The 11855-nt window shown below is 51.9% G+C and overlaps 4 protein-coding genes across 4 annotated transcripts; 3 read left to right on the top strand and 1 right to left on the bottom strand.

Annotated features, from left to right (window-relative positions):
• The first annotated feature begins 42 nt into the window (after positions 1-42).
• On the top strand, positions 43-1811 carry LOC136190579 (WD repeat-containing protein 18-like). Its single transcript, XM_065978791.1, has 7 exons — positions 43-282; positions 337-447; positions 509-642; positions 707-989; positions 1044-1111; positions 1169-1293; positions 1361-1811. Exons 1-7 carry the CDS (start codon positions 64-66, stop codon positions 1765-1767), a joined length of 1347 nt encoding a protein of 448 aa, XP_065834863.1. The 5' UTR covers positions 43-63; the 3' UTR covers positions 1768-1811.
• A 275-nt stretch (positions 1812-2086) lies between these two features.
• Positions 2087-6126, top strand: LOC136190576 (atrial natriuretic peptide receptor 1-like). The gene is made up of 18 exons (XM_065978787.1): positions 2087-2241; positions 2313-2424; positions 2661-2796; positions 2847-2964; positions 3019-3223; positions 3284-3435; positions 3490-3674; positions 3731-3817; positions 3881-4146; positions 4208-4416; positions 4476-4583; positions 4640-4759; positions 4814-4907; positions 4977-5064; positions 5123-5262; positions 5311-5562; positions 5634-5725; positions 5812-6126. The coding sequence occupies exons 1-18, from the start codon at positions 2194-2196 to the stop codon at positions 5956-5958; spliced, it is 2559 nt and encodes an 852-aa protein (XP_065834859.1). The 5' UTR covers positions 2087-2193; the 3' UTR covers positions 5959-6126.
• A 223-nt stretch (positions 6127-6349) lies between these two features.
• LOC136190577 (uncharacterized) lies at positions 6350-9430 on the top strand. Its single transcript, XM_065978788.1, has 10 exons — positions 6350-6514; positions 6580-6653; positions 6757-6842; positions 7012-7169; positions 7230-7334; positions 7484-7603; positions 7662-7886; positions 7943-8065; positions 8150-9073; positions 9193-9430. Exons 1-10 carry the CDS (start codon positions 6367-6369, stop codon positions 9261-9263), a joined length of 2034 nt encoding a protein of 677 aa, XP_065834860.1. The 5' UTR covers positions 6350-6366; the 3' UTR covers positions 9264-9430.
• LOC136190578 (uncharacterized) lies at positions 9136-11812 on the bottom strand. Its single transcript, XM_065978789.1, has 4 exons — positions 11385-11812; positions 11239-11335; positions 9561-11186; positions 9136-9499 (listed from the first exon to the last, which is right to left on the bottom strand). The coding sequence occupies exons 1-4, from the start codon at positions 11506-11508 to the stop codon at positions 9436-9438; spliced, it is 1911 nt and encodes a 636-aa protein (XP_065834861.1). The 5' UTR covers positions 11509-11812; the 3' UTR covers positions 9136-9435.
• Between the last annotated feature and the right edge of the window lie 43 nt (positions 11813-11855).

Here is an 11855-nt window from a genome sequence, read left to right as displayed (position 1 = left end):
ATCCGGGAGAGCGTCAACGCGCGAAAAGTGCGCAGACAATCACGCAAGAGTCGCAGGATCAAAATGTCTGCAGAGATTGCAGAGATTTTGGTGGCAACCTGTTCGTCCGTCGATGGTCGATCGTCGTTCATGGGCACGGCAATCGATCCCAATACGGGCGCGACGCTTCGCACCTTCAAAGGCGAAGAGGCGGCAAGAAGCGGACTGGCTCTCGCCGGTTCGCAATTCCTGCTCGCCTCTCACCCAACGAAGCCGCTCATCAACGTGTGGACCTGGAACAAGGCAAGCTGCACGCGATAGAGACTCTCAAAATTGAATAATACGCTCCGCGAAAAGGAGCAAGTCCACGCCCGACTCGCGTGTCCCGGCCGAGTGAACGCTTTAGCGTGCTCGCCTGACGGCACGTACATCGTAGCAGCCGTATCGGCAAAGATATACGTGTGGCAGGTCGGAGAAAAATAACTAGCGAGAATTCGTATAATACGAAAAACATGTCTCTACGTAAAAGGCCGTCACAGGCGATTTGCTCGCATTGCTCACAAACCATTACCTTCCCGTCAAAGTAATACGATTTATGGACGACGGTGCTCACTTTGTGACCAGCGGAGATGACCACGTGGTCATAGTTTGGCGCACAGCAAGGCACGAGAAAAAAATTATTTTGAATTTTTTTGGTTGATTGAAATTCTCCTACTGTACCCATTAGTGTCGTGTCGTCAGACGCCGTAGTAAAACCGCTTCGGCTCCTGTCTGACCATTCTCTACCCGTGACTGATATCTATTGCGGTTACGGTCGCTCGAGCGCTCGCGTGGTGACAACGTCACTGGATCAGACCTGCAAGGTGTACGCGTTCTCTACGGGCGAAATTTTGCTCTCGCGCTATCTGTCCCAACCGCTTACCGCCGTCGCCGTCGATCCGGCGGAAACGCGAATTTTCGCCGGATCGTCGGGCGGCAACATATACCAAATCAATCTCTACGAACAAACGGTAAATAAAAAAACCCTAATCGAATCGAATCATTAATTAAACCGAGAAACACAGAATGGGACTGCGAAGGAACACCTAGACAAAGCCACTGAGGAGCAAGTTCCCACGTTCAGAAAACATTAGTTAGTCTAATTATTTGATACCGATCAACAGAGGTGCTATTTATTGTTGAATCCTAGTCGCTACATAACGAGCCTAGCCGTCGCGCACGACGCCTCGGCACTCTATTCCGGATCGATCGACGGTACAATTATAATATGGGACATAGCGAGCCGTCAGTGTCTAAAGGAGCTCAAACAAAGAGGTACAATCTATCAATAAGCGCAAAACAATTTAATCCCACGTACGTACGTGTACATGATGTGTACTAGGCCCGGTAGCTAACCTTTTACTGGCGTGGAAACCGCCGACGCTGGACAATCGAACTTCCCTCGTTGTCGCTGCGTCCATTCAGCCGCTCAAGCGCCAGCGAGCGGAGAAGGACGAAACGACGGTCGTACCAATTCGACTATGTCGAAATTTTTATCGAGAGCACTCCTTTGCTGAGGACAAAATGAAAGAAATGACGAAAATAGATTTTATTGACGACGACGAGAACGACGACGAGTGTCGGATGGGGGAGTCGTCACCGGCGAGTAACGTTGATGCAAAGACCGCTGATGTCGAGCACGAGATCCATCAACTTCGACGCGCCAACGAGGAATTGTATCGCGTCGCCGTCGACCGTCTTCGACGCGAACCGGCACCGTGGACGTCGTCGTTGTCTTCTAGCACCTAATTAGAGACTAGTCAATTAAAAATAAATGGGTACTCGATTTTTTGGACCAGATGGCCTCGATCCTAATGTTCAGGTGTGCTGCTACTTGGGGGCGGGTCCTGGGTAGGCACGCGAAGGGAAAATTGACGCCGAGCCGATAGCGTTTCGTCCCACGTGCTTGCTAGCCAACCGAGCGTGTTGGCTAATTCGATTTTCGGGCCGTAGATAAGGTTTGTCGTAAACAGTAACCACGTGACGCGACTTTGACCAATGGGCGTCGAAGCTAGATATGGATTCGATTTGGTAGACGTCAAGCTGGGCGATAACTGCGTGCGCGCAGGTGACGGAGTTCGAGTCGTCGAGCTAAGCTGCGCAACAAAATCAACTCCAGCAGACGTTAGACTTGAAAGTCTCGCTGACGGCGCGGCGCGACGGAACTTCCGGACCATGAGAAGATCCGCCGTTTTTTGGTTTGTTGCCCCATTTCTCGGCCAGGTAAAGATCGCATTTCTTTTGTGTCCGAAACGTCGGTGATCGCGTTCTTTTTCGGTCTTTTGATTTGTCAGCTCGTCCAATTGGCGTTGTCGTGGCACACGTTTGACAATTTTGAGTATCACTGCTGGCCGCTCAAGTACGACGACCAGCCGCTCACGCCGGACAACAACATCGATTGCAAAGGTTAGCGCGTGTTCTCGATTGTTGCGAGATCCTTAGAAGAGTTGGGAGGATCGAGGAGGAGGATGTGCATGAGGAGGAGGAGGCGGCGGATCCTCCTCTTTGTTCAATTTCTCAGAGAGTTCTTGCTTTTTGAGATTTGCTTTTCTCTTCCCTTTCACCAACTGATATATCCATGCGGACTCCAAACGGGACGACCCGCCCAAGGGCGTGGCTATATGTCGCATCTTTTCGTGCAGGACTGTCTCTGAATTGGGTGAAACGGCCACCTCTCGAATACGAACTCGGCAAAGAATTCAAGGTCATATACAAACTCGATGCGACGGACGAATTTTTCGATTGGGCAGTCGTAGAGGGCTACTTTCCCGGCTTCTCGTAAGGACTTTGTTTTCTTCTCTAAGCGCAGTTGTGACAGTTTGTCGTAGAAATGGCACGGAGGCCTTGGAATTTTGCGAGAATAAGGAGTGCCCGGAGGATCCGACAAAAACGTTCGCTGCCGATTGCTGCCTGCACCACATCAACGTTCACTCCTGCGGCGAAACGGTCTGGCGCCTTCCGAGAAAAGATACGAGTTTCCAATCGGTTTTTCCTGCGTAGATACCCTTTTGCGGTCCCTGGGTGCCGCCCAACGGAACGGTGACGACTCACACGCCGGCGTTCGTTTCGAAATTCAATCGCGGAGCGAACATATCGACGCAAGTCGCTCTCCTGTCTCTACGCAAAAACAGCGTCATAGCGCACATCAAAATCGGTTCGATGCAGATTGCCCTTCACGCGACGACGAACGTCATACCGAAGAGACGTCAGTCGATAGATAGTTATAGATTGAGAGTTGTTTTTTTATCAATTTTGACTTTGCCAGAATGCGGTGACGGCATATGCAGTTCTGACTTCGACGAGAGCTGCACTACGTGTCCGAAAGACTGCTGTCCCAACCAGCTTACACCCGGCCAAATAGCCGGAATCGCCGTTGTTTTGTCTCTCGTCCTGCTAAGTGGAGTAGCCGTCGTCGTGGTAAAGTCAAACACTTGAAGTCTTTCTAAAGTTGTGATTTCTTTTCTTCTCTAGTGGTACTATTACAAACGACGACGACTGTTCTGGGACGAGAGTTGGATCATTCCTCCGGGAAGCATCAAATCGGAGGTCGAGAATCGCGGCTTCATGGGCAGCATGGTGAGTCTGCAGCAAACGCAGACGGGAAACAGCGGCCCATTGCAAACCCAACACCGAAGCTTCACCGAAACAGGAATTTAGTGAGAAGACGAATGAACGGCAATTGAATGAGAATATCAGCTTCTTTTCCCTTTAGTGACGGAGAGACGGTGGCTATCAAGAGAATAGCCAAGTCCCAAGTATCGTTGACATACGCGCTCAGAAAAGAAGTCCACGAAGTCAGGTAGGGAAAGAGAACTAGTTTCTCAAGACGTCTCACCACTGACCCGCATTTTCTAACCCAAAGGCAACTGGACCATATGAATCTATGCAAGTTTATTGGGTGCTCTCTCGATTCTCCTTACGTGACGATCGTCACCGAGTACTGCCCAAAGGGCAGCCTCAACGACGTCCTCCTCAACGACGACATACCGCTGAACTGGAATTTTCGCTTTTCGTTTGCAAACGACGTCACGCGTGCGATGCTCTACTTGCACGGACGACGAATATATCACGGTCGTTTGAAATTGTCCAACTGCGTCGTTGACGATCGATGGACGGTGAAAGTATCGGGTGAGAGTTCCCTGGTTCAACTGATTGTGACGAGTCAATGACGTCAACTTTTTTGCGACAGATTACGCGCTACCCGGAGTGAGACAGCGCGACGAAGCGACCGTCATCTCGCTCGAAGAAGAAGTCCACTTGCCGCGCGATCGTCTCGTGTATTGGAGTCCCGAGATTCTCGCCTTGGAGCCGCCGTACGTCGCCACAGGACCGGGAGACGTCTACAGCTTTGCCATTGTGCTGGTAGAAATCGGTTCTCGAACCGAAGTCGACGCTTCCGTAAGTGAACGCAAATAGACGTATGGCGATTTGCTAATTCGAATTACTGGGCACCGAAGGATGACGAAGTGAAGGAGTCCAACGGATTCTGGCGGCCCGATCTTCCCGATTTGGAATCGTACGACAGCAGAGAAAATCGTTGTCCGTGTCCCAAGGAATACATCCACGTAGGCCGTTTGCAAATTGAGATACGTCAGAATAAATATACTTGACGTCTGTCTAGCTGATTCGATGTTGCTGGGACGGAACGGCGGAGAAGCGGCCCACGTTTGAGCAAGTCAAGAAAATGCTCTTCAAGATGCATCCTGTCAGAGAGAATCCGGTCGATAATATAATGAGAATGGTAAGGCGAATTCATCTCCTCCCGCTCATAATCTCACCAAACACAAAAAAATAGATGGAGAAATACTCGAAAGATTTGGAAGCTCTCGTCGCCGAACGAACAATTGATCTGGTGCAAGAAAAGAAGAGAACCGATCAGCTACTATATAGTTAGTGTTCTATAACCAGTTTCTCCCCCCGGGGAGCCACACGTACGAATACTGATTCGCGCACTCTAGGTATGCTACCCCGAGCGGTGGCCGACGACTTGCGCCAGGGAAAACCGACAACAGCCCAGTCGTTTCCCAACGTTACTGTTTTCTTTAGGTACAGCGTGTGGCCGTGGTACATACATGATGCATCATCGTCTAATCTATTTTTATAGCGATATCGTCGGCTTTACGACCATATGCGGCACGAGCACCCCATTGCAGGTGGTCACCTTTCTGAACGAACTCTACACGTGTTTCGACGAGATCGTCGACAAGTACGACGTCTACAAAGTGGAGACAATAGGAGATGCTTGTGAGTGTTCGAAACCTTGCTGAGACACTAAATTGAATTCTATTCCAGACATGGTCGTAAGTGGACTTCCAAAAGAAAATGGGAACAGGCACGCGAAAGAGATAGCGGCGATGGCGTTGGACTTGCTGCAGACCAGCAAAGAATTTCGGATACCGCATCAAAATGACAGACGACTTCAAATCCGAGCCGGCATGCACTCCGGCGCCGTCGTCGCGGGCGTCGTTGGGCTGAAAATGCCTCGATATTGTCTATTCGGAGACACGGTCAATACGGCGGCAAGAATGGAGTCGACTGGTCAAGGTATGTACTGCATGATGCAGCTTACAGAACGCGACCAAGTGCTTATCTCTATTTACATTCCGTTTGTGCAGCGGAACGAATTCAAGTCAGCGATTCGAGTGCGAGCATTCTTCGACCGACGGGCGGATTCAAAATGCAATGTCGCGGAGAGATATCCGTCAAGGTGAGACATGAGAGACGTCGCATGACGTCAAAATCGGCACTGACCGATTTCTTGGGCACTAACGGACTTCCCTTTACTAACCGCAGGGTAAGGGAGTGATGACAACGTGGTGGCTAACCGGACGTGACGTCGGTACCTCCTCGGACGAAGATACCAGCAGTATACACAGCGGAACAAAAAAGGGACCTTCGCTCTATAGCGCGAGAATTCCTCTGCCGGGAGCATTGGCGTGATTCTTTCCATTTTTTTAGAGAGAGACTATCTTTTTTTTTCGCCTTTCGCGATTTTACAGCCGTATTTTCATATGTATAGCTTAGGTTCTTTTTAGGGCAACTTTGATGCACCGCTCGTTATTTTAATCGACTTTTCATGATGACTAGTAATACATTTATAAGAACGTGCCAGAGTCGTGGGAATTCAACCGTTCGAAAGCGCTTAGGTCGCAATGCGCCTGCACATGAGCGTCCGCATCCCGCCTTCCGTCTAGACGCGGGAGGCCCAAGGCCGCGCAAAAGGCGAGCCCCACCCGTCATTTACATAGCAACACCGCCCAGAAACCATCTCCCGGATGCGCAGAACGCGATAAAGGTCGATCGTCGCACGTGAATTTCCTTATTGGGCTCTCGGCGCGTCCCCCCCCGATGACTACCACCGTTACAGTGTTGACCGTTCTAGCTCTCGCCGGGCGCGGGCTAGCGCATGTCGCTCTCACGTTTCCCCAAGCAAAGTATCCGGCCTACGACTTTCTCGATAACACTCGAACGGGATCGCCGTGCGGCGTGAAAGATGGTGCGGACGGAGCGAGCGGCGAAACAATGGCGCCAGGTGCAAATGACCTCTTTTCTCTCTCGTAGAACCGTCGTCTAGAACGACGCTAGTCGGAGGAGAATACTACAATTTCACTTTCCATCTCGCCTATCCGCATTCGGTAAGAGTCGAGAGTGCAATTTGCAAGTGCAATGAGCCACTCGCGCGTCGCGCTTACATCGTGAACGTCGAAAAATGTACACGTCCGCCTTGTCTATCCTCAGGGAGGCTTTTGCTTTAACATTCTGAACAAGGACGGCGAAGTCCAACACTCTCTCACCGACGGTTTCATCAAGAACGACTTGAGCACGTAAGGAAGGGGAAGGGAAGCGATCGTATTGGGCGGGACCCAAACGTTACCGCGAAATCGGAAGCGGATCTCGAATTTCCGTTTTGATGACTCGGTGCCAGGACGGTCGATACCATATTCGAAATTCGATTAGAGTTTGTTCGTCATCGTTTTGAGCACGTGCGTCTAGGGGCCAGCAGTACACGGTCAAAATACCGAATATCACGTGCCCAGACTGCCAAGTGCAGCTGATGCGTCAAGCACTAGAATGGGCCGGACCTCCGTCCTACGATGAAGTCTATTTGTTTTGGAGTTGTGCCAATGTAAACATTGTCAAGGGGGGCAATAGTAAGGCAGCGGAAGCTAGAGTGAAAATTTCCACACCGTGGGTAACGAAATTATTGTTAGCTGAGCCGGAATGCGGTGGAACGAGCTGCACGGGTCACGGAACGTGCACGAACGGAACGTGCGTATGTTCGGGGACATGGTACGGCCAATATTGCCAATACCAAGGTATATGGAAAAACGTTATTGCTTCCCTTCAGCCACGATGCCCAACGTGGTTGAAGAGAAGCATATAATAAATCGAGGGAGGGAAGGGAGGGGCAGCCACAGGGCGGTGTCAGACAACAATCTCTAAAGCACTTACCTCTCACGTACAGACGGTTGCTTGAGCGACGCCGAGTGCGGAAACGGTACGTGCGTTGATCTTTCAAGTACGTCGGCGCCTCGAAAAGAGTGCTTCTGCAATCCTGGATGGCACGGACTGAAATGCGAGAAAAGTGGGTGGATATCTAGATGAGCATTCCCCCCGTGAGGAAATTGTCTCGATTTTTATAGTGTCTTCGCTCACCGATCCTCAATTCAATCCAGCCGGCTATAAGGGCTATCTCAAGGCGAAGGATAATCTTGAATACTGGTACACTCACTCTGGGGATTACATCGAAGTGGCAATCAAGTATACCCGTTCCGCTGGCGAGAGCGAATGGATCGGCTTCGGTTTTCGGTCGAATTCGGAGAGTACGGAGTGTTGGAAGACGGCGCCCGGATATCTTCCGGCGACACGTAAAGAAACGACGTTTTTTCCTGCGTTCTCCGTTGGGGGCACCGCTGTTTTCTAGAGACGAATAACGGCCTAGACGTCCAGGCGTGGGGAGGCGCGTCGGACAACGAGGACTGGGGAACGCCAATCCGATCGTCGCCCGAAGGCGAAGGCGAAGGCGAAGGCGAAGGCGAAGGCGAAGGTAACACCACGTGACTATGCGCCACGAACACTAATATAATTAATTCATTAATTATGTTCATATATCACCTTGATTAATATTCAGGTGGCGGCAGCCTTCACGCAATGGATTGCACCGACATAGTCATCTCGCGCGTGAAAGGAAACCAATATCGAATCTTGGATTATTACACGCGCGACCGATCGACTCCCCAAGTCGACGAATGGTACGGCGGCGAGCAAAATCTCATCGGCGCCGTCGGCGCCGAAGTCGACGGCGTGACGTGGATTCGCTTCCGCAAGCCAATTCGAAGCAGCGACAACTTTGATAGCGACGTCGAAAACGCAGCGACGCACATTATCTGGGCTCACGGTCAAGTCATTGGCCAATACGATCCGCCCGTGCCGACGTCGAAGCCGACCAATCCCGCTCTGATCACCAATTTTTATCAGCCTCTCGAACTGAAGTATCACGGTGGAAGCAATCGCGGTCAGACCGTCAACAATTTCATGGATCCGTATATGACCACGTGCTCATACGCGCACTCGTGCGCGAGCGCCGGGAATTGCTACACGGCAAAGTGGGGTCTTCATCCGAACAATAATCAAATTATGGTTTTTGAGCTGACCCTCGGCGGCGGTGGGACCAACTGGGTCGGTATCGGATTCTCAAATGACAACTTTATGCCCATGACCGACATCGTTACGGGATACGTGAGCGGCGGCGGGGCGAGCGTGCAGGATCGTTATGCAACGCTAAAGGCTTTGCCTCCCATCGATAGCGACCAAAGTCAGATCCTCGTTTCGGACGGTTCGGTTGCCGACGGAAAGCTGACGATTCAATTCCAACGCAGTCTCACGTCGACTGATGCGCAAGACTTGTCTCTAGATGCGCCGCGCTACCTTCTCTTCGCCTGGGGTCCTTTGAACGGCGCTGGAAACGACATCACCAAACACACTTCAGATAAGAGCGCCACTAGCTCTCGCGTCAATTTGCAGGCATGCCGTTTTGAAGGAACAATTATATCAGGTAAAAAGCGCACCCTACAAAGAGAAAAAGTAAACCTGTCTATATAGTACAGACACGTTTTTACTGGCACCTTTTGGGCACACTACCCACTTGAACTGACTTCGTCGTTTCTTTTGCAGATGCTCGCGCAAATGTCGCTTCGATTCTTCTTCTTTTCGTTGCTTCACTGATCGCCCTGCTTCTTCACTAAGAAATGAATGCGCTTGCCGCCTTTGTCCTCTTTACGTGAGCGAGCAGCCGACCGCGGTCAGCAACTAAACATGTCTGTGTATGTATGTATGTGTACGTGAACGAAACTATTTTTGATGTAATGTTGTCTACTGCTGCGTTATATATCTGTTTACCCGTTTCAGTGTGCACGTTCAGGTAGACGTCTTTCGTCCTAGTTTAAGTCCGGTCACCGAAGGCAGCGTCTTCTGTCGTCGCCTGCGCATACAAAAAAAAAACGACGTCAAGTCTTTTCCCAATTCAACACACCCCAACTTACAATTTCGAACGAAAGACGGCTTGCGATCCGGCCTCTGTTCTCGCTTTGATGTACCTTTGAACGGGCGTCGTCAGCGAACGCGACGCGAGAACAGAATCGACGGGGGGAGTCGGCGTCGGCGTGCGCGCCTTCTCGACGACACGCGCACTCGCCCGTTTCAGCGGACTACGCGAACGACGTTGTTTCTTTTCGGCGACACCACCGCTCGTAGTCGCTCGACCTCGAATGTGAACGGCTCGCAAATGATCTAGAAGTCGTCTCACCGTATCCTCGCGTGCCGTATTCAGCAACGCGTTCGCCATGTCGACCGACGCCGCAAAACTGCTCGACCAATCTCCAAATTTTCCGTCGAGCAACAGCGACGGTCCGTCGGTGACGCGTCGCTGAGTTTCCAACTCCTCGAACACGTCGTCTCCCGTCGAATCGTCGTCGCCTTCTCCCGCGCGATTACGCGACAACGACGGCATCTTTTCGACGGCCATCGAATCGGCACGCGCAACCTCCTTCGACCCGTCCGGCTTTATTTTGATCATCGTCAAAAACGATCCGGAATCGACGTTCTCCACGTCGCCGCCACTCGGCGGCAAAATCTTCGGCAACGGCTTCGACTTGCTTCCCGTTGCCGTGGCGACGGCGGCACTTTTCGCCGCCTCTCGCAAACGCTTTCGCACTCTCTTCTCCTTTCTCGCGCGCTCCATGCGACTCCGCATCGCCTGCACCTTTTGCGTCGCGCGACGCAAAAGCGGCTCGCACGCGACGCTGCAGCGCAAATTCGGTCGACGATGAAGAAGCTTGCAGTCGACGAGCACTCCAATTGCTTCCATAGTGACGGGATTCTTCACGCGAAAGAGCTGCTCAAACGAGCCGAAATCGAGTCCAAAGAGCTCGACGTTCGACTCGCACTTTGCCGACGTCGTATAGGCCGGCAAACGATAAACGGCCTCGACGTCGCCGATCGCGCCGCGCCAACCGACGACGCACACGTCGACGTCACGATTCCACAAACCGAGACGCGCAACGTCGCCGCCGCCGCCGTCGTTAGAAACCCTTCGGGATATTGCCGTCGGCAGCGGCGGCGGCGGCGAGACGGGATCAGGGCTCAGCGTTAATTTCACTTGACCCGATTTGACAAAATAGATTCGATCGGCGACGGCGCCTTGTCGATAGATGTAGTCGCCGGCGCTGTAACGAACGTGATTCAACGCGCCGACGAGATGAACGAGATTCTGCGTGGACCAGTGCGACAGAATGCCGAGCGCGTCGACGAAGGCCATTTTCTCGCGCGCTTCCGTGCGCTGGACGCGCTCGACCGAACGATGATAGAGACTCCGATTGATGACGAGCAGATCTGTGGCGGCGTCGTTGACGACGACCGATGCCTGTCGAACGCCCGATTCCTGCATGAGCGCCACTTCGCCGAACGTGCGACCGCGACCGAGAATGACGGCCTCTGTGCCGAGATAGTTACGCGCGCGACGACGCGAGTGGACTTTTCGCTCCGAAGGGAGCTCGGTGTTCGGAGCGGAGGCGGAAGAAACGTCGGGATTGCTGACGGAATTAGGGATATGCGTATCTTTGCGCCGTTCGACTAGAACGGCGATGGAGCCGCGCAGTATAAGATAGAAACTGCATGGGAACATATATGCCAAAGGAGAAAAGAGGTTGTTCGCTTACGTACCAGTTGCCCTTTTCGCCCTGCGTAAATAAAACCGTGTCGGGTTGGTGCGTTTCCAAGTGGCTGTGTCTTAGGATGTCCTTGATTAGGTCGTCAGGCGCTAGGGCAATTGGAATGTGGTGTTGTTCATTAGGCAAAGGTTGACGTACCTGTGATTTCGTTGGCGAATAGCTTGCAGCAGTGCCGAAGCCAGGGAATGAGCAACTCGATGTCTTCATCTTTTCTGTCTGTTGGCTCTTGCCGAAGGAAATCGTAGGAGACTTTCAACGACATACGATTCTCATAAGAAGTTTCCTTGACGACGTGACGACACAATGAGAAGACATCGCTTTCTGTACGTATTCTGTGATAGGCTCGTGCAAGCGGTATCTAATGCGACTTGTTTTCGACTCGGAAACGGGACTGCACGCCGCCGACGGCGGCGGTGGCGTGTCTTGTTCGAAAAAAATCGCGATAGAGGAAAAGAGAGGCTGAGAGATCCTGGGATGAGAATCGATTTGAACTGGCCGCATAGCTCGAACGACATCCGAATCGACACCGCAAAACGGGAGAAAAGCCCGAGAAAAGCGAGGCCTAAGACGGCAAGCGCGCGCTAAGCATACAAAATTTGGAACGCAACA

Source organism: Oscarella lobularis, chromosome 8, assembly GCF_947507565.1.
Source record: "Oscarella lobularis chromosome 8, ooOscLobu1.1, whole genome shotgun sequence".
Lineage (NCBI taxonomy): Eukaryota > Metazoa > Porifera > Homoscleromorpha > Homosclerophorida > Oscarellidae > Oscarella > Oscarella lobularis.
The sequence above is the reverse complement of the archived record's forward strand: the minus strand, read 5'-3'. Positions and strand labels throughout refer to the sequence as shown.

Bases quoted from the DNA above. Each gene is read 5' to 3' on its own strand.
- LOC136190579 (XM_065978791.1), top strand. From the start codon at position 64: ATGTCTGCAGAGATTGCAGAGATTTTGGTGGCAACCTGTTCGTCCGTC. The intron at 448-508 runs GTCGGAGAAAAA...TCTACGTAAAAG, and splicing joins CAAAGATATACGTGTGGCAG to GCCGTCACAGGCGATTTGCT. The intron at 990-1,043 runs GTAAATAAAAAA...CGAGAAACACAG, and splicing joins TCAATCTCTACGAACAAACG to AATGGGACTGCGAAGGAACA.
- LOC136190576 (XM_065978787.1), top strand. From the start codon at position 2,194: ATGAGAAGATCCGCCGTTTTTTGGTTTGTTGCCCCATTTCTCGGCCAG. The intron at 4,584-4,639 runs GTAGGCCGTTTG...ACGTCTGTCTAG, and splicing joins GTCCCAAGGAATACATCCAC to CTGATTCGATGTTGCTGGGA. The intron at 4,760-4,813 runs GTAAGGCGAATT...ACAAAAAAATAG, and splicing joins TCGATAATATAATGAGAATG to ATGGAGAAATACTCGAAAGA.
- LOC136190577 (XM_065978788.1), top strand. From the start codon at position 6,367: ATGACTACCACCGTTACAGTGTTGACCGTTCTAGCTCTCGCCGGGCGC. The intron at 6,515-6,579 runs GTGCGGACGGAG...TCTCTCTCGTAG, and splicing joins GCCGTGCGGCGTGAAAGATG to AACCGTCGTCTAGAACGACG. The intron at 6,843-7,011 runs GTAAGGAAGGGG...ACGTGCGTCTAG, and splicing joins ATCAAGAACGACTTGAGCAC to GGGCCAGCAGTACACGGTCA.
- LOC136190578 (XM_065978789.1), bottom strand. From the start codon at position 11,508: ATGTCGTTGAAAGTCTCCTACGATTTCCTTCGGCAAGAGCCAACAGAC. The intron at 11,336-11,384 runs GTACGTCAACCT...CAATTGCCCTAG, and splicing joins ATTCGCCAACGAAATCACAG to CGCCTGACGACCTAATCAAG. The intron at 9,500-9,560 runs GTAAGTTGGGGT...TTGTATGCGCAG, and splicing joins GCCGTCTTTCGTTCGAAATT to GCGACGACAGAAGACGCTGC.